We start from the raw sequence: 21,540 nt of genomic DNA, 5'->3' as shown, positions 1-21,540 counted from the left end.
GGTTTATCTTAACATATTGTTTTTTATCATGGTATATAGTTGTTGTCTGTGAATATTATCACATGAAATGAAAGCATAGATCTTTGAACACACTAACCAGACTTTTATATAGGGTTAAAAATATATAATTTTACATTATTTTGTGTATTTAAAAAGCAAAATCCAATTATTTTAATGTTGAAATCTCATTGATAAACAGTACATTGTAAGAGTTTTTGGGTTGATCAACCAACATTTAACAGTTATCCACTGTAAGTTTATAGGATATGAACAAATCTTCACAGATTACCTCTGTTGACACATTTTAATAAGATTTAAATGACAGTAAATTGAGTTAATTTGAATATATATTTTTGTTATTTTACTTTAAAAGATCCGTACTTTGACAAGTTCATTTGTAGATTGTTTAAATAATACCATGAAGTAACCTACTTATGCTGTTATTTTAACACTCTAGCTGTGTTTTCTTACAACAAAAATCTGTAATTTTACTCAAATTTGGCTGTGAAATTACAAAGAATAAATACAGGGAAAATCTGTAATTTTACAGTAATTCATTGTTGAATTACGTGTGGTATTTTACTGTAATTTTACGGTAACTGTTTGGCAACTTTTGCTGCCGGACATGTTACTGTTTTTTTACGTCTTTTTATTTTTATTTTTACAGTGCATCTGAAAGGAACAGAGGAGTATAGGTGTGTTTTAATATATATTATTTATATATTTAATATATATTAAAAACTTGCTGAATTAAGATAATATTAGCACCCGATTGGGCAGTATGATGACAGTATAGTAAAATTGTGGCAGTATATTAACCATGTGACGTGTCGCAACGTGCCAAATCTGTACTTTGAAAAATTTGGCGCATTCATTAAAAAGATCTGTGGGCGGGGTCTGCAGTTGGAGCTCAATGATTGGTTATGGAGTGGCGGTTGTACAGAGGGGAAAAAGCCATAATGACAAAGAGTCAAATCAAATCAAATATATTTGTATAGCGCTTTTCACAACACATGTTGTCACAAAGCGCTTTACAGGATTTACAAAGTTAACAATACTATGGGTCCAAATCCCTGCAATGAGCAAGCCAAAGGCGACAGTGGCAAGGAAAAACTCTCTAGATGGTGGGGAATAGGAAGAAACCTTGGGAGGACCAAGACTCAAAAGGGAACCCATCCTCCATTGGGTGGCCCGTTAACACACAAATTACAAAAAAAAAACAAAAAAAACAAATACAGATGAATACACAAGTCACAAATAAATCACGCAATCAGGCTAAGTATAAGGTAACTACACTGTAAAAAATCCAACTTTTGTTTAGTTCTCGAAACTAAAGTAAGAATGTAATTTGAACTAAAAAAAAAGTTGGTGAGGTTCACATATCATCTTAAGTAATTTCAACAAATTCAGCTCCAACGTATTCCTAACTTATTTTCCTTTGTTGATGTAACTTACTATTTTACATTTCTTGTCCACTGAACTAACTTGTTTAATGATCACATGCGCACTTCAAGTTAGTAGCGTTTACTACGGGGTTTCCCGGCTGTGCAGGAGCTTATGCACGTTTGCAAGTCCTTTAGCTACCGCAACCGCACGAGGAATGGAGTACGTTTTCAGTAGTAGGTCATGTTGCAGATAAATTTACTTTATTTTCACATTTGTCAAGAATGTATACTTAAAGGGTCAAAGTAATTCTTGAGGTTAAAATCAAATGTTTCAATATAATAAGCCAAATAACACTTATATATGACTATATGCCCAGCTGTCTTGTATAAACAGGTATAGAAAATGTTATTTTCAAATAAGTCACTTTCAACAAAGTTTTAATGTGTGTTAATGGTCTCGTTTTCACTAAAGGCCAATGCAGTTAAGGTGTAGCAGTGTTAGCATTGTTCTAAATGTATGCAGACGTTCTTACATTAGCCTGGTAGTATATAAGTAAAGGACATTATTGTCAAACAATCCTTTCGAGATGTTGTAAACGTCCTAATTCTGATGTAGCAACAAAGCAAATAGAGAAATAAACCGTAGACGGTCTAACGGGTCCTCACATTTGCGACTTTAGCTAGCAGGCTAGCTAGCAACTACCGGCAGTGGAAAAGAGGCCTCCCGCGCCGCTTAAATTAACACATATAATGAATTCTGAGTGAATGTTCTTCACTTTAGGCTTTAGTGTCCTGCTGTGTATTTCAATATGAACGTTTCCGTGACACTGTAATATGTAAATATTTAAGCAGTCATTGATATTTTTAATATTGTATGTCTGTCTATGGTTATTTGTGCTTCTTGGCAAACGTCTAACTTGGAAAAACACTTGGTAATGACACTGACTCCTGTAGTTAGTAGTAGTCTGACTCAATTGTATCTTGAATTCTGTCCTATCCGTACTATTACCTAGGATGAATTCTGTGATCGGATGCAAAGCGCTTTTGTAAGTCGCTCTGTATAAGAGCGTCTGCTAAATGCCGTAAATGTTAATAGATGCTGCTTTTATGTACATTTTAATGCTGCTTTGTCCTGTAATTAATTATATGGACAAAATATTTTAAGTTAAGTGAACTCATAATTTTATATTTTGAGTTGGGCAGACTTTTGAGTGAAAAGTTCAATTTACTCAAAAAATCACTTGTAATAAGTTGACAAATTTTTTTTAGTTTGCTGAACTTTTTTTTTACAGTGTACAATGAACGTTCTGGGTGTTGATATTGTCAATGTAAATGTCTTGTGATGAACGCCAGGTTTTCATTCCGTGTCGGAGCGATGACACTTGTAATGTAGGCTCCGACTGCAGTGTTACTCCCCAGGTGAACCTCGGAGAAGAAAGAAGAAAGATATGTGATGTGGTAAATATGTAACATATTATTCAAAGGCCAAACTAAACAGACAAGTCTTCGAGTTTTAAACATTGAGACTGTGTCTGAGTCCCGAATAAAGGCAGGAAGATTACTCCACATATTATATAATTAATTACAGTAAAACCTATATCTGTGTCATATATTGTGGCTACTCCACCTCCACGCCCTGTGATACGGGGCTGATGAACATAAATGTATCCAGGAGGAGCTGCTTCATTAAAACTTACATATTCGTCTACTCTAGCCCATGTTTCTGTTAAACAGAGTGCATTTAGTCTGTTATCTGAGATTATTTCGTTTACTATCACAGCTTTTGATGCAAGTGATCTAATGTTTAGAAGTCCTAGCCTTAGCCTAATATTGCTGCTCACTTCATGTTGATTATTTAATTTTAATTAGATTTTTAAAACATATCGCCCTGTTATTCCTATATCTGCCACGGTTAACAGACACAGTCTCAATGGTTTGGTAGGTAGGGAAGTAAGTTTTTGTTGTTTTGTTGTGTTAGCGCTTACTAACATCTGTCCGGTCGCTGCTACTTTGTTGCCGTTAGAAACGCAGAGCCGTTGCTCTGCTGAAGTTCCGCTCGGCTATAATGATGTCAGCTGATTCTCTTCTACGATGAGAAGAAACTCAGTTCAACAGTTCAAGCGAACTGGTTTCAAAGAAAAACACCACTGCTACAGATTGGCAGCATTAAAAGGGAGAGCCAGCAAACCTATATGAGTCAGTGTGTAAGATCTGCTTATAAAAATTCTCCGCCAAAGATGGAAACACATCAACATGCATTCTCATATTAAAACAAAGCACCCTTCAAGTACAACATACAGTATAGTGTAATTCACCATATTATATTACCTTTGGCTTCTTCCTCCTCTTTTCTAATTTTTCTCCCCTGGGCACCAGAGAACTTCGGTCTTTTTGGCATCTTTCCGGACAGATGTCACTCACTCTGTGGCGTTGTTTTTTCCCCACAGAGAAACAGTAACAAGGTGCGCAGAGCAGGCGAGGGGAGGGGGCTGCGCGTGTGATGGCTATCGTGTGCTATTATAATTATTAATTTGACTATTATTATTATTAAACAATGAAGTTGTGATTATGTGGACTTTGCTTGTTTTCATATTTATGAATTGTTCATTTGTAAATAAATAAATAAATAACGCATTCACGCGAGCGCCCCTCTGGACAGCCGGTGCCCCTAGCATTTGCCTATATCACCTAATGCAGGGGTGGCCAACCCGTCAGAGACCAAGAGCCACTTTTTTTACTGTGTTACGGCAAAGAGCCACATCATACATGGGCATGTAAATTATTGACGGGGGGGGTTGCCGAGTGTAGATTGTTGACGGGGGGGGGGGGGGGGGGGGTGGTGTAATGGACAAAAAGTATTAAATAAGTATTATATCGCGATCGATCGAATTAGTAACTCGTGTGAGCCTGTGAAGTCAAATGCATGTTTTCCACTACGCCAGTTTAAAAAGTATTAGCGACTCGCTAGGCTTGTAAACAAACCGCGCACCACGATGATGTAGCAGTCTGTCGCTCTCAGAGTTGATGAGGTAACCGGGCCACGGCACACACCGTTAGTGCAGGTGAGAGTGTGGATCGGCTGGGGAGCCGCATGAAACCAGGCAAAGAGCCGCATCGGGCTCCTGAGCCGCAGGTTGGCCACTCCTGACCTAATGGAAGGGCTGGACCTGGTGGCAAGAGATGGAGAAGCAGCAGCAAAGAAGCCATGTCACTGTCCCAGTCTAATAAGCAGTGGGTGGGGGTTGGGAGACACAAACAATAACTCGCCATCATTAATATATATTTGGAATACGCAAAAGAAATAACACTAGCCAACTGACTAGATACCAAGACTATCTTACTTACTGGTGTCATCATCCTCTGCATGTTTCTCAGCAGCGTTTAGAAGTCGGTGCAGCTCGGTTGACTCAGTCAGGTGTTTGGACTCTTTGATAACCTTCGGCTTGAAGGTCGTGTCCCACTTCTCAGGCAACCTGGAGGATGTTTCCTCACCAAACAGCAGCACAACATCTTGATTCAGCTGTTGATCAAATACACATACAAATGTATCAGTGGTCAATGCACTGTAAACAGCCAAACCAAATGAAAGACTGGATTTTAAAAACCAATTCACAACTCACTAGTCCGTTGACATCTAAAAAAACGTTAGGACATCTGTCATTCTCTGTGAGTCATGCACTAGGTTCTGGCGATGTTCAAAGGTCATCTTCATCTTCTCCAACACTTTTGGTTCATCATGACAATGAACAAGAAATGATAGAGCATCCTGGCGGGCATCTCCATCAAGCTGCTCAGGCACTGATGCTACTGATCTTCTGTGATTTGGTCCTTGTGCTTGTGACACTGTGGTTGCCTTAACTGGTTGTTGAGATTTATTCCTGGACATCGTCTTCAGGCGCCATGCTAAATATCCTGTGCCCTTTTTGCCATCATAGAAATGCTCCTTTTATTTTAAAAAATGACATAAATCCATCATTCATTGATCTTTTATCACAGATTAAAATCTGACAAACTTTACAAAGCTTGCTATGTTAACTAGCTTAGCCTGCCTGGTGTCTCAATGAGCTATTGTTACATTACAAGTCAATTTTCCATTCATTTCTATTCAAACTGAGCACAATGTTTCCCCTAATGAGAGTTCTGTCTCTATGTAAATTTGGTATAATTTCTGAAAGTAAGTACTTTAAACTTACATAGCCCTTTGGAGAAAAAGGATCCTTCAGTGAAGGAAAAAGTGTAATGATCCCCAGGGCATACTTCTCCTTCTGTTTACGGGACGGAATCCTCCTTTAAAGCAAAAGCAATATAAAAAAAAATAAACATGTCCTACTACAGGGCACTAATTCAATGCCATTCATTCAGTAAAAAAAAAACAGTTTAACGGTTAAAACAGTTTAAGACGCACTTACCCATGCATTTCAGTCATATGGCTAGCCAATATGTTGACAAGCTGCCTCTATGATTCAGTGATTTCTCTGACTTGTACACTTCAAGGACATCCTGACCACCAGGTTTCATAACCAAGGCATTTTCTACCATCTATTAAATCCACACGTGAGAAATGTTTTCACTATACAATTCAGAATCAAAAATTACTTTCATGGGATTTGTTGTAATGAGCGACTTTGTGACAAATTCCATGTGCTGTGACTGGTTTGTGTACTCTTGCCAGTATCAAGTAATCGAATACAATTTACTGTACCATTTACCGTTTATGGCTGGCCAGTTAGAAAATGGTTGTCCTTCTTCCAGTTCAGTCCCACACACATCCACACAATTCTAAATTTCACATTTTGAATTTCAAAATTTACTGATGGTGTTGAGTCCAAATTGTATAAATCAATTACTCAAGTACCTCTTTTGCAGCCTCAGAAGACACTGTGGTAGGTGGGTTCCCATCTCTGAAGTTATGAACAGGTCTGTCTCTGGAGTGTCGAGTAAAGAGGTCATTGTCACTTGAAGGTGACAGGGCATCCGTGAGGGAAAATGCTGATTGATCTAAAGGAGATTTTTTGTTTTAGATACTTATATAAAAAAAGAAAGACAAAATGTATCCAAAAAGGTGTGGTGGTATATATATTTATCAATCTGTCACACTATGGTTTATATAATTGCATAATAAAAGTAAAAAATTGAAATAATCCACCTAATATTTAGTGACACCAACACACCTTAAATTGCAACGAGAGGATTTCACATGTTCACTCTACACCTAAGTGATTTTTTAAAAATGACAAAATAATACTGGTCATTATTTTATGAACACTAATTTACAGTTAAAATACAGTACACTAAATATGCACTTTTGGGTCATGGAGTGAAAGAAAAATAATCTAAACTGTTTAAATTTTTTCAGAAAAATATACACAACTTTGACATTGCAAGCTGTGGCCTTGTATAGCAAGAATGGGATGCTTATAACCAAACGTACATTTGCAAACTTATGCTGGTAGCATGATTACACTGACTACAATGCAATTTCTAACAAAACCTACCTTCATCAGACTCACCGTCACGTACTGTCAGGCATAAGTCAGGATTGGCCTCCATCAGTTCAAGAAGGATGTCTTCCTCCACTGCCGAGTCACTTTCATCAAAAATGTAGTTCAGATACACTGGGAATCCCAAACTTGTTTTTGACTATAGGAAGAGCAACAAGACACAGGATGACAAGCCTGTACCAGGTTCAAAACTAAACATTAGTATACAGTCAAATCCAGGCACCTTGAACACAAAGCTCCAGTCGCAAAATGGCACATCCTATGCATTTTTAAGTTTAAATATAAAGCCAAAGTTCCAATGGAAAAAAAGAGAATTCAGATTAGGGAAAGGTCTAAAGAGAGAAGTTGTTCATTTTATTGTAAAGCCGGCTGCAGTACATGCATAATGTTCTGTATTTACTGCATATGGTTAATTGGAACCATACATAATTCATAATCAGAGTAAACATTTATTGACATCTATTGCAAGATGATTAGTTACAAAATTCACCGGCTGTTTTGCATTTTGTGAGTTTTAGTCAAATAAAATATTTTCAATCATGTATTTCAATTTTGAAATTAATATATTAAAGTTAAAATTTCATCTCGCTAAAGTTAAAATTTCATCTCCCAATATCATGGCTCACCACACCCCTAGAAGCTCCCTGGCTTCTGGTGACTAATGCTGGCAGTGCCATTATTAATGTGATAATGTGACTTAGAGAATTAAATGCCAGTGATGATGGTAATACAATAGCATAACAAACTAAATTTTAATTAATCATAGTTTGGGTAATATATATATTTTTCTTCACCTACTTCAGTCCATACTGTGTATGTAGTCAGTTATTGAAGCATTCGTCTTTGCGCCACTGTCAAAAATACTGTTCAGTTATATAGGCTATGTGAACAAACATACAAGTAAACACAATATACAATGTCACGGTTATCAAATATTATTGAGGATATGTCTATGTATTGTACGATAAGTACATAATATAAGAGTAATCGGATGTACTTCTTGGTACCTTGGGACTTCACCTTCAGCAACATATCGGCATGTCTCAGAACCTACACACAACAGAGAAAACCTAAATTTTACAGGTGCAAGGGGTAATGAACTAAATCTCAACTTCAGCCAAATGGCCAGAAAAGCACAGAAAAAAATGTTATTCCGCTAGCTAACCTACCTTAGCTAACTGCTAGCTAATTAGCCTAGGATAGCTAACCGCTAGCTAACCAGCCTACGATAGCTAACCACTAGCTAACCAGCCTACGATAGCTAACCACTAGCTAACCTACGATAGCTAACTGCTAGGTAATTAGCCTAGGATAGCTAACCACTAACTAACCTACGATAGCTAACCGCTAGCTAACCAGCCTACGATAGCTAACCGCTAGCTAACCTACGATAGCTAACCGCTAGCTAACCAGCCTACGATAGCTAACCGCTAGCTAACCTACGATAGCTAACTGCTAGCTAACCAGCCTACGATAGCTAACCACTAGCTAACCTACGATAGCTAACTGCTAGGTAATTAGCCTAGGATAGCTAACCACTAACTAACCTACAATAGCTAACCGCTAGCTAACCAGCCTACGATAGCTAACCGCTAGCTAACCTACGATAGCTAACCGCTAGCTAACCTACGATAGCTAACTGCTAGCTAACCAGCCTACGATAGCTAACCGCTAGCTAGCTAACTAGCATGACGTCACATCAATGTCAAAACTCGAGCGGGCAAAAACGCGGGGTTAAATATATAAAGCTGCACGTTTTAACATAACATTTATGCAATTTTCATAAACACGCGCTCAAACTGTCTTTTTTTCCTCCTTTAATGTTTTTTAATTTCCTTTTTTCGCGGCTAAACGCGAATATCCGCCGAATATATGAGCCTATGAGCTCATATATATGAGCCTGTGCGCATGCGCAAATTCTAACTCGAAGCACAGCGTTTTCTGCTGAAAAATTTGTCACGCAGAAGTGAATATATAAATGTTTTGATGACCGTAAAACGTTGTTGTGCAATAGGCTATATGCACGCGCTCTTCCGCATTCCGTGTTAGTCAGCTTCATCACTTCCGGTCTTGCTAGTAAACAGTGTAGCTATGGCGTTTTACTCGCTCGCTTCAGGATCTGCCCAGGATCACGGTCAACGACGTTACGCGTATTATTCACACATCGTGTCAGACCTCATCAACCATGAAAGAGAAGGGCTTCAAACTCTACATTTCAAGCTACGTCCACAATTATGAAGGTAAGATCCTAAACTGTTTACTACCCAATGCTAGTGTGGTGATACTGCTAATGTATGAAAATGTTCCTAATCTTTGTCGGTCTGAGTTTCAAACAAGGACTCAAGGACAGGAGAGGTCACCATTAGGGCAGAGTGCTATAGATCAATGAGGAGAAGTAAAAAGCCTCACAGTTTGAGCATAAGGGAAAGTTATCCTGCAGGTTCAGTGCAGGCTGGTTCATTAGACAGGTTCCTGTTAGTCAAATCAGGTTTCTGTGAATTACATCAAAGCTTTAAATCTAATACTGTTAAAGGCTACTGTTAAGTACATGATTGGTACTACGTTCCATCAGTAATACAGGGCCTGAATTTCAGTGCGGGATTGCGGGAATTGCGCACTATTTCTTCGATTCCCGCAATTTTATCCATAATAATGCGGGAAACTCCCGCACACAATTACAGCGAAAACGTTCAGCAAAACAATAGCTCTGTTTGTATTGTGAGACGGACAGATAGTCGGACAGACCGACGTCCGTACTGGACGCTGCACTCGGCGCTCTCACTCTTCCTAGCACCGCAGCGGCGGCGACGTTGACCAAACTAATCCTCAGGATTCACACACAGGTGACGGTAGTAAACTAAAGCAGCAGTCCAAAGATATGTTTCAGTCCAACTGGTCAAGAATATATCCTTGGCTCGTACTTAATAGCGGTGAAATGAGCTGCTCGATTTGTAAAATGTACGGTGCTGTGCCTTTTACCAGCCGATGCTACAAAACATCGACTTTAAGTCGCCACTCGGCTAGTGTCTCTCATACAGCAGCACTGAAAAGAAAGCGCGAGGCTGATCTGAAAGAGGTGGTCAATAACGGAGGAGAAGGGCAGAAAAACAGATTACTAGGGTTGCCAACTTTATCACTGAGTGAGATTTGATTTTAGGAGGGAGGGAGGGAGGGGAGTGGCGGCGTGTGTGTAAAATATTGGCCGGGGGCGGGGTGTGCGTGTGTAAATTGTTGGGGGGGTGTAAAATGGACACATTTAAGTATTATATCAGAGCGATATAAGCGAACTAATAACTCATTGAATCGTAGATGTAGATCAGAGGTAAATAAAATAGATTTTTTCAGCGTGAGAAATCGGATGTATGGCGTTTGTGCGTGTGAAGACGGTCAAATGCGTGTGTCTCACGCTCATTGCGTGAGAGTTGGCAACCCTGGATTACTGCAATGCATAAAATTCTGCCTGATGCCCAGTCAGCTGATTGTGATGTGATGACACATTTCAGCACACAAAACAGACGTAAAATTAAGTTATAACAAGCCTAACCAATGTATGCTAATTTCAGCTTGGCCCTCCAAGAGAGCAGTTGGAATGTTTTTTTTTTTTTGTTTTTTTTTTTAGAAAAGAAAGACCAAGAAGAGGACAGATCAGGGTAGAGAAGAACCAAGAGACAAGTTACAATGTATATATATTATATACATATATATGTATGTATATAAGCACAGCAAGACCTGTATTTAGGTTCACCAGAAGTATCCCCCCCCCCCCCCCCAAAATGTAGAAATCCCCCTTATGTGACACATTTAAGGGGGGAATTCCCACTCATTTTGAAAAATGAATTTCAGGCCCTGGTAATATTAGTGTGAAATCTGTACACAGTAACTTACACAGATTCACAGAAACTAGATTGACTTCTGTGTTGTCACTTTCACACGTTCTGTGTGAATTTTCAATGAGTAAAGTGAGATTAACAATGTTTTGGCTTCAATTTAAACTTTTAACATATGCCAATGAACTGTAGTAATATGGTCCATATGTTTTTCAGAACACAGACCTTCTCACTTTACTCATGTATTCTCTTGTATAAAAAAAGTTCATATTTAGAAATTAATGTTTTCATGTTCAACTGCACTTGCAACCCAGTATGTATTATAACAGATTTGTGTATTTTCACAGATTTTGCTTAGTGATTCTCATCCAGTGCGGCTACAAAGCTGCCAGTGTACTTGTGTTGCAGGTACAGCTTTGTGCAGCCATGTGGTTTGTTTATTGAAAATTATTTTGTGTACATCCAGGGTGTTAAACCTGGTCTTGTGAGTGAGATGACCATTCTTTCAGCCAGCCCTAGGGAAAGAAGGATAGCAGAAGGCATCAGGTTTTTATAAAAAAAATGTTTTATTGATATTTGTATTAATACTATTTCTATTTTTTAATTGTTGTTGATTTATGTATTTATATTTTTAGTATAATTATCAGTGCTATGTTATATTCATTTATACTGTTAATTGATCAAGCAAGAAAGCCTAAATCAGATAGCTTCAGGCACATTTTTCCAGTGCTACTTAAACATGACAGTCTTTCTCTAGTCATGGTCTTGCATTTGAGCATATACTTTATCAGACTTTGTGCAAACAATAAAAATGTTTTTTTTTGTGCTTTGTCTTATTCATAGGAGCAGCTTGTACAAGGGAGTGAGTTCACTTCTGCCTGAAGTTTCTGCACTCGGGGTGGATGAAGTCTACTGTGGCCTTTCTAGTGATGTGGCTCCAATGATTACAACTATGGGTATATCAAGTAATGTACTTCTGGTTGACTCTGCATTTGGAAAAGTGCAAGAGGGAAGTGTGTTATCTTATCATATGCCAATGAAGAGAGTGCCAAAAACTTGTCCACACACAGATGCACCTTCTCCCCACCAACTGCCACTTTGTGAATATAGGCTGGGACCCTCTACCTGTTCCTTTGTCTGCACAGAACATCAGCAGCTCCACATGATGTCCCTGGAAACATCATTAGAAACAGCACACAAAATTGAAAAGTTCCTGTGTTGAGTGGCATAAATTGAGACAGTCTCGTGTCACCTCCTCCAAATTCAGTGAAGTATTTTCAACATACAAGTCCCACTGCACTTTCAAAGGTATGTTGGGGATGGCACCACATGGAACTGTGACATTTGTATCAGCACTTTACCAGGGGTCTATCAGTGACAAGGAAATCTTCAGGCAGTCAGGTATCACATCTCTACTGACACCTGACATGGCCATTATGGTAGACAAGGGATTCCTTGTTGATGACCTGGTTCCTTGTAAAGTACACAGGCCTGCTTTCCTGCACACGAGAACACAGATGCTGGAAGATGATGTGAGAGAGACCCAGCATATTGCACGTCTAAGGGTACATGTGGAGAGGATGATTAGACGAATTAAAGAAAACAAACTATTTGACACTGTAATACCACTCTCCATCACAGGAAGTATCAATCAAATTTTTACTGTGGCATGTCTTCTCTCCAACTACCAGAATGGTCCTTTTGTCAAGAAATGGGCCTCGGATGGTGGAAAGAGCTGTATGAGTACAGAATGGATAACATTTGCTCTTTCCCAAGGATACTTTTTACATTAATGTACAGGGCTTTTTGTTATTATTTTAGAAATGTTACTGAATTTTCCCTGATGTTTCCCTGCTGCAATTAAGGCTTTCATGATTTGAAGTAGGTTTACTAAATAAGGAAAAACAGCAGGGCAATGGTACTCCAGGACCAATGTTGGAAACCTGTAATAAATATTTAAGGGTGCATACGCATGTTGTCCATGTGTTTACTTTTCATGTACACTTCCTGCAGTTTGAACTATGACCACTTACTTTTTGTAAATAGTTACTTCACATCTAATGGGCTTCACTTTTAATGTTTAATATTTAATATAAATGTTTCACTTGTTTGTACTTAAGCTTGAGGAAATGTAAAACAATGACAAAGTGAAGGAAAATAAATAATTTTATTTTGAAACAAAGTCCTTGTGATTTGTCTATTGAGTTGTTTTTTTTAATATGAGAACTGTGCCAATGACATTCATGTTTTTCTATTCTACAGATCCTTATCAGGGTTATAAGAACATTTTAAACAAATACAACAATATATACAAACTGAGTTTATAGACATCTGGGCATGTATATGTCAAAAAAAGAAAGGGTCCACCTTTTGTTTAATGGTGTTAATTACCTCTGCATCTCTCAATATGCGCTGCACCAACATGTCCTCCTCAGCAAAAACAACAAAGTCACACCAGTCCATTCCTGTGATGAGCATCTGCCCCTGGATCTGTCAGTAGTAGTTATGATGACGCTTCAGCTGCAGTGTGCCCTGCTTTGTTTCTAGGTAAGAGCAGTCAACATAACTTTTAACATTAGGGCACTTCACCTCAACAAGGACGTACTGTGGGTTTTCAGTGGTCATACACAAGACCATCAGGAGAGGAGCCCATCCAAGGTGCATCTGGGTGCACCACAAATCCACAAGGGTAGACGTTGACATTTCTGGTCTGGCTTGAAGAGCAGCTGGCTCCATAGCAATTCCTCTTCTCATAGCAGAGGTTTGATAAGATCCTTTCAGGATCCTGTCATCCAGTTGCCCCCATGAACTTTGTCCTCTAATGGAACAAATTTCCCGGAAACGTGAGGAAGTTAAACGTGGCTTTCTAAGCTGATGCCATTCTCCACATTCACTTTGCTTTCTGGTTGCGCACTCAACTTTGTGCGCCATTTCCCAGGTCATGGTAAGAGACTTGAGGTGGAGCTGTTCTTTTTCACTGCAAACAAACATGCAGTCTGAAGATGCCAGTCTGTAAACAACAGAAGGAACAGCTGGAGGCAGAGGTGCATCATGGCAGGGTGATGTAATCTTTAGCCACTAGCTGCTGGTAAGACAGATGACTACCAGCTTGCACCATTCCAAATGCACCCTCAACCAGTGGATGGTCTTGGGAGATGCCCATCGTAGTTATCAATGGTGCAGTTTGAGGAGGAAAATCTCTGTAAACCTCAGACACACGGAGGACAGAGAGGTCTGCCAGATCTCCACACACTGCTTTGTAAAATGTGCTCCTGTGAAAAAAACAGCGAGGCATCTCCCAGGAGATAATACGATGATGTACAAGAGGCATCATTGTGGGAAAAAATATTTCTCCGCTTTTATTCACATTTGAACAAAAAGTGGCATGTCCAAAATTATTCATACCCTTCTCAATAATCAAATAATAATTTGCCAGGGGTATGAATACTTTCAGGCATGACTGTATCTAATGTAAGTGCTTCTCAACCCTGGTACTGAAAGCCTATGATCTAAACATTTTAGTGTTTTCTCTGCTCCTAACACACCAGATTCAGCTAACCACCTAAGAAGCCAGTCCTTCTTGGGGCTAACATAGGTGTGTTAGAGCAGGGAACATTTACAGAGCAGAGGATCATAATGATCAGAGTTATATCTGCAGAGATCACTATTTATTTATACTCATACTGCTAATGTGCATGGTTGAATAACTCAACCTGTACTGTGGTATTTTATATTCATTCGTATGTTACTGTAATGATGCATACTAAAGTTTGTTTATGCAAAACAGGACTTCCGTTATGGTGAGTAGGTATAATTATTAGCCACTTTAGTTGGCACAATTCTTTTCAGGCCAGCTTTGTAGTTCAACAACTAAAGATCATTCAATTTCTCTGCATAGATTGATTGTCTTCACTCCACTCATCTCTGGCCCAGGCCACCCCTGAGCAGATATTATATGAGTGGTGGATCACTGTCAGCAGTGCAGTGGTATATGTGCTTTTTATTTTTAAAATCAATTACATTTTGCAGTCTTAATATCCGAGATGATGTCTTTGTAATTTAAAACTAGACTTGCATTTCCTGAAGGAAATACTATAGGGCTTGAAAAGGTGTGCCCCCTCTGCTCCATCTGCCCCTCTGCTCCATCACCCCCTCTGCTCCATCTGCCCCTCTGCTCTATCTGCCCCATTTGCCCCTCTCCCTCATCTGCCCCTCTGTTCCATTTGCCCCATTTGACCCTCTGCTCCATCGGCCCCCTCTACTCCATCTGCCCCATCAGCCCCTCTGCTCCATCTGCCCCATTTGCCCCTCTCCCTCATCTGCCCCTCTGCTCTATCTGCCCCATCTGCCCCTCTGCTCTGTCTGCCCCATTTGCCCCTCTCCCTCATCTGCCCCTCTGCTTTATCTGCCCTTTTGCCCCATCTGCCCCTCTGCTCCATCTGCCCCCTTTGCCCCATCTGCCCCTCTGCTCCATCTGCCCCTTTGCCCCATCTCCCCCATCTGCTCTATCTGCCCCATTTGCCCCTCACCCTCATCTGCCCCTTTGCCCCTCTGCTCCATCTGCCCCTCTTCTCCATCTGCCCCATCTGCCCCTCTGCTCCATCTACCCCTCTGCTCCATCTGCCCCCTTTGCACCATCTGCCCATCTCCCCCATCTGCTCTATCTGCCCCATTTGCCCCTCACCCTCATCTGCCCCTTTGCCCCATCTGCCCCTCTGTTCCATCTGCCCCTCTGCTCCATCTGCCCCATCTGCATGTATGTATGTGTGTGTGTCTGTGTGGTGTATATGTGTGTGACTGTGTGTAGTGGGTATGAGAGATGCATGTGTGTGCGCGTGCGTGTGTGGGGGAGGGGGAGAGACATTCAAAAATAACTGACACTCTGTCTCTGCCACTCTGAGTGGAGAAGCCTTGTTTTATGTGATTTGCACCCTCCGATCAAACGGTCGTAGTTCGGGACCCATTTAACCTATCGCTTCACCGAAGAGATTGTGTGAGAGAGGAACCCTTGCTGATGATTTTGATATACCTTGGTGTGGTTTGACCCAAAAATGACTGATTTATGACAAGTTAAAAACACACAAAAATCTCAACAAAGCTGATTCTGATTCTGATATATTTATATGGGGGCCAATGGGGCAGTTTTCTGTGTCTAGTGCCAAACAAATGCTCATAACTCTAAAACTAATTCATCAAATGATTAGATATCTCGGCGTGCCAGAAAGGACAAGTTTCTCTCCCATTTAAAATTTAAATGGAGCTTCTAGGTCAAGGTGTAAGGATTTTACAGCAGTTTATCCAAGAACGTTTTGATCATTTTTTATGCCAGCTCACACTCTAACTGGCAGTGATGATTTGAAATTCTGAACATTCCACCATTCATTTTAAAATAGGGCCATTTTTCATTTTAAACTCAATTCTATTAAAATCTATAACTCTAATCGACTCCAAAAACGGATAGCACACCACACAGAGCCGAGACCTTCGAAACGCAGTTCGAACGGAGTCTGTACGTTAAGCGGTTCGGGCCGCATTAATTGCAGAAATTTGGAGAAAAGGAATAACAATATAGGGCTTTATAAATATAATAATCCCATAATTCCACATGACGTCATAATACCTGCTCTGTCGTCATAACGACGGCACAACAAATGAGGGTATATATATAATTGCATGTACAGTATAATTCCATATCAGTCTGTGCAAAGATGATGTCGTGGAAGGATATCAAAAGGTGTTGCCTCTGGTCCTGGTGCTGTGGAGGCGCCCAAGAAGATTCGGATGACACAGACATAGAGGAGGAATGCAGAAGAGTTCAAAAGAAAGAAAGAATTCAAAAGAAAAAAAGAAAAAACAAAACAAAACAAAAACAGGAGACCGACAGCACCCATTGCCTGAGTAAGTAAATGAGTACAATGGTGACAACTTATTTTGGGGCATATTTTGGGGCTTATTTTGTTCTTTTAACACAGCTGAATTTGGTGTTTATTGGTAAAACCAATAAGTGAAAAATAGAAAAAGAATCTGATAATTTGACAGGTTCATTTTTATTTTTACAAACCCAGGTCCACAAATAGTGATAGTCTCAATATAAATCAAATAATAATGATTCAATTACATTTGTGTCTTTCTGCTTGGCTTTGTATATTTATTGATTAGAAAATGTCTTTGAAGGGATTTTTTATGGGTTGTGTATACCGTATTTTCTGGACTATAGAGCGCACCTCAATATAAACCGCACCTACCAAGTTTTTTTAAATGGAAAATGTTGTATAAGCCGCACCGGACTATATGTCGCATATATCTACTGCTTATCTAATGCTTATATTAACACAGTTCAGCTAAAAAACATTGACCTGTTATTACATTGTAATATGTAATTAGGACAAAAAAAAATGAAATGAAAAAATCATTTTTGCAGTAGCACCTTTGAATAACAATGTTCTGTTCTCCAGTTTCACTCGACGAGACTGAGGACTCCTCCAGTGTTCTGGATGAGGCATGGGAGGAGCACATCAACGATGTCCTTGATGAGATTGAGGTCTCTTTGAATACAAGTGCTCTGGACGATGCCTGGAAGGAGCTGCTCCACGTTCTCCTCGACGAGACTGAGGACTCCTACAACCTATATCTAGGTGACTAAGACACATTCATACAGAATATCAATTTGATAACATATTTCATAATTTGCTGACATCAACGTGTTCAGTAGCTATTCATATCAGACAAGCGCACATTAACACAATTCAGATGAAAAACATTCACCTGTTACTTTCATGTAATATTTATTTATGGCTTCTTGAAAAAATCATTTTTGCAGTAGCATCTTTGAACAACAGTGTTCTGGATGAGGCCTGGGAGGAGCTGCTCCAGGTTCTCCTGGACGAGACTGAGGTCTCTTTGAACACAAGTGCTCTGGATGATGCCTGGAAGGAGCTGCTCCAGGTTCTCCTGGACGAGACTGAGGTCTCTTTGAACACAAGTGCTCTGGATGATGCCTGGAAGGAGCTGCTCCAGGTTCTCCTGGACGAGACTGAGGTCTCTTTGAACACAAGTGCTCTGGATGATGCCTGGAAGGAGCTGCTCCAGGTTCTCCTGGATGAGACTGAGTACTCCTACAACCCATTTCTAGGTGAATCTCAAGTTGATAACATATTGTAATTTGCTGATATCAACATGTTAAATAGTTATTTTCATATAACAACTCAACTTTATTTATAGAGCACTTTAAGAATGGCTTAATGGCTTAAGAACACATGCTGTGTTTAAAGCCAATGAATTAAAGTGGGTTTTAAGACTTGTTTTAAGACTTTTAAAAATGGGCAGTGAAGGGGCTTGTCTAACATGCAGTGGTAGGTTGTTCCATAATCTAGGAGCAGCGATGGAAAAAGCTCTATCCCCTCTGAGCTTACGCTTTGTGTTACTTCTGGAGTCTCCTGCCACAGGGCATATGTTGTCACATGCATCCCTGTAGGGAAGAGCAGGGCTGGCTTTGTAATTCACCCAATGATGGAAAATATTTATTAGAAAACAAAAAATATGCACTTGAACTTACAACTATTATTATATTTTGATTTAAGCTTCACTTTAAATGTTTCTTCTTGGGGATGGAAGTGTGAGGGTGAGAGAGAGATTATGTGCATGGGTTGGGTTAGAATATGTGTATGTCTTTGTGTTTCTGATTGAATGTTCATCACAAGTGCCAAACTAAAGTGGCTAATCTGTGTGGCATCAGCTAGAACCTACTGGCTGTGGCACTCACCCAAGTCAGCCAGGTGAGTCTGGATGTGTAAAAATGTACTGTACATCTCTGTAGATGCGTCTCCATGCGGTCCTCTGTGTGAGGGTTCGAGTCCTCGCCCCCTGTCCCGGATCAGCCACCAGACACACATCACTGCGGAGAACTTCACCTTCCACAGTGTACTGGGCAAGGGAAGCTATGGCAAGGTAGAGTCTTCCCCTTCACGCGGCTCCCGCGTCCTCCACACACACACTGACTCTGTGTCTCTCTTCACTTCTCCTGACTATTCACTTATCATTTTTACATGTCTGTCCTTTTGCCCTTCTATTGTTAAATCTCCACAAGAATATACCAAACAAACACTATTCCATCAAACCTTCATATTTCATGGATGTGTGTGTATGTGTGTTTTTTTTTCTCTCACTCTGGTCTGTTTGTCTGTTTCTCTCCCTTGGTCCCTGCTCAGGTTCTTCTGGCTGAACTAAAGGGGAGTGAGGATTTGTTTGCTGTGAAAGCCTTGAGGAAAGACGCGATGAATGATAATGTAGAGTCCACCATGGTGGAGAAGAGGGTGCTAACTCTGGCCTGGGACTGTCCCTACCTGACGCACCTTTACGCCACCTTTCAGACCAAGGTAGTAAAGAACAAATGAAAGGTTATATTATACAGTTCCTCCACCTCTCAGTCAACAGTAATGGGATGTCCAGCAGGACTCTAGTAATTAACCACACCAGGCATTGTCACAACTGTTTACTGTATCTTATACTTCATGGAATCACTGTGGTATTTAGATGATTGTTGAGTCAGTAATTCTGCTTGTACTCATACCAAAGTGTTTATGGCATTGTCTGCATGTTAGGAGCACTTGTTCTTTGTCATGGAGTACCTCAACGGAGGTGACCTGATGTTCCGCATGCAGAAGACAGGATGCTTTGACCTCTACACAGCCACGTGAGGCAACACGCACACACACACGCACACACACATACACAATTATGTTTTTTTGTATGTCTTATATAAATATAAATGTAGGTGTGTGTAATTATAGTCCGGTCTGATAGCTCCTGGTTTGTTTCTTCCTTCCAGATTCTACGCAGCCGAAATTGTGTGTGGACTGCAGTTCCTTCATGGAAAGGGCATCATCCACAGGTTACACACTCAAACAAATCTATATGGACATTCTGTACTTTCACCTTTACTGTTCTTGTCTACTTAACCACATTTTTGCCACATTTTTGTATTTCTCACCTGCATTAGGGATCTCAAGTTGGACAATGTGATGCTTGATGGAGAAGGTCACATTAAGATAGCGGATTTTGGCTTGTGCAAAGAGAATGTTTTTGGGGACAATCTTGCCAAAACATTCTGTGGGACACCATTCTACATGGCCCCTGAGGTATGAGATGGCATCAAATGAATTTGACATTGAATGTTCTCACCTGTAGCAATGTCAATGTAATTCAGTATGCCCTGAATGCGAATGTGTGTGTGTGTGTGTGTGTAGATCATTCTGGGTGAGAGGTATTCTTTTTCTGTGGATTGGTGGGCATTTGGTGTGCTCCTGTATGGGATGCTGATTGGGAAGCCTCCATTCGATGGTGAGGAGATAGATGATGTGTTTGATTCCATCATTACGGACACACCTGAATTCCCTGACTGGATCACACTGGATACCAGAGACCTGCTAGAGCGAGTAAGCATGCACAAAACCACACCTGATGACCTATTAATAATAGTAATAATAATAATACTAATAATAATAATACTTCACAACCAAGACATGAATAGACACACTGAGATATTTCTATTATGAATAATAATCTTGCTTTTGGTTTTCTTTCATGAACAAAGCTGTTTGAGCGAGACCCTTCTTATAGACTGGGTGTTGTGGGTAACATCCGAGATCAGTCATTTTTCGAGATCATTGACTGGTCTGCTCTGGAAAGGAGAGAGGTCAAACCCCCTTACGTGACAGAAGTGGTATGAGCTTTCTTTCCATCCCTTTCCAGTTTACAGTCACTTTACAGTCATCTCTCATTCCTGTTTTTTGTTTTTTTTTACTAAATTGCTAAAATACACATACTGAAAAGCAGCCTCTGTTCATCATGTGATTTGCTTCCATTCTCCTCCACCCACAGACATCATCCAATGACAGTGGCAACTGTGAGCAGGAATACGACCGCCTGTCCATGTGTGACCAGAATCCCTTTGCTGGCTTTTCATTCGTCAACCAGTCGACGAACGATACTAGTGCGTCAACACTGTGCCGAGCGCACAAGTGTGAAACCACGTATTGGTGCGTGTATTGCTTTATTATATTGCTTTATAATTTTTTTTATTAAATATGTTTGTACTCTTTTCTGGTAAGGGGTTTTAATTGTATTCAGATAAAGTAACGTTTTATTTTATTGTAGGTGAAGTGTCGACTCTGCTCCACGGAGCTTTCTTACATCAACAAGAGCACTTCATCAATGCTGAGGCATTATAGAGCTCGGCATGGCAATGAAGAATCAGCACATACTGGTGAGAGTACCCCAGGAGTGTTAAAATTCTCAAATAAAATTAAAATGTTTTCATTTAAAATGCTTTGTGTAACTATGTAATATTGTTTGCAAACTTGTCAGTACTTTAATAAGGCAAAAAAATATTTCTTTACAGTTCCTAACAAGCAAGCTGTGGATGAGGCTGTGATCAACAAAGATATTTATGCACACCATCTTCGTCTGTACCCTGTGAAAGACTCGCCTTGAAAGAATCGCCTTGGAACCAACACACTCCAAAAACTTTTGTTCCTCAATAAAAATACATAAATGAATGAATTTCTTGTCATTTTTTGTGTTATTTTTCTTTTTCATTAATGAAAATCCTTATATAAGTTGCACATTTTAGCTGAATTTTATTAGACACATTTGCTATATGAAATTATAAAATGATGAGATCATATTTTAAGTAAACGAATGTTGATAAATATTTCATGAGTTGATGTGTTTTCAGGATGCTTTTTCAACTTTTCATTTTGTTTACTTGCAATGATATTATAACTACTGCAGGGGTCACTATTAAGTGACCAACACCGTGTCAACACA

General features: G+C 39.8%; 1 protein-coding gene and 1 pseudogene across 2 annotated transcripts; one reads left to right on the top strand and one right to left on the bottom strand.

The window, feature by feature from the left end:
- Positions 1–4,225: 4,225 nt before the first annotated feature.
- Positions 4,226–7,918, bottom strand: LOC143480284 (uncharacterized; annotated as a pseudogene). The gene is made up of 7 exons (XR_013121813.1): positions 7,907–7,918; positions 6,906–7,025; positions 5,795–5,924; positions 5,579–5,672; positions 5,006–5,328; positions 4,731–4,905; positions 4,226–4,552 (listed from the first exon to the last, which is right to left on the bottom strand). The product of XR_013121813.1 is annotated as an uncharacterized LOC143480284 (transcript).
- An 8,503-nt stretch (positions 7,919–16,421) lies between these two features.
- LOC143480283 (protein kinase C delta type-like) lies at positions 16,422–21,243 on the top strand. The gene is made up of 13 exons (XM_076977870.1): positions 16,422–16,611; positions 17,169–17,348; positions 17,534–17,845; positions 18,530–18,660; positions 18,921–19,088; positions 19,314–19,405; positions 19,541–19,603; positions 19,712–19,850; positions 19,959–20,147; positions 20,306–20,434; positions 20,593–20,750; positions 20,869–20,977; positions 21,113–21,243. Exons 1-12 carry the CDS (start codon positions 16,422–16,424, stop codon positions 20,870–20,872), a joined length of 1,755 nt encoding a protein of 584 aa, XP_076833985.1. The 3' UTR covers positions 20,873–20,977; positions 21,113–21,243.
- The last annotated feature ends 297 nt before the right edge of the window (positions 21,244–21,540 follow it).

This window comes from Brachyhypopomus gauderio, chromosome 17 (assembly GCF_052324685.1).
Source record: "Brachyhypopomus gauderio isolate BG-103 chromosome 17, BGAUD_0.2, whole genome shotgun sequence".
NCBI lineage: Eukaryota > Metazoa > Chordata > Actinopteri > Gymnotiformes > Hypopomidae > Brachyhypopomus > Brachyhypopomus gauderio.
The sequence above is the reverse complement of the archived record's forward strand: the minus strand, read 5'-3'. Positions and strand labels throughout refer to the sequence as shown.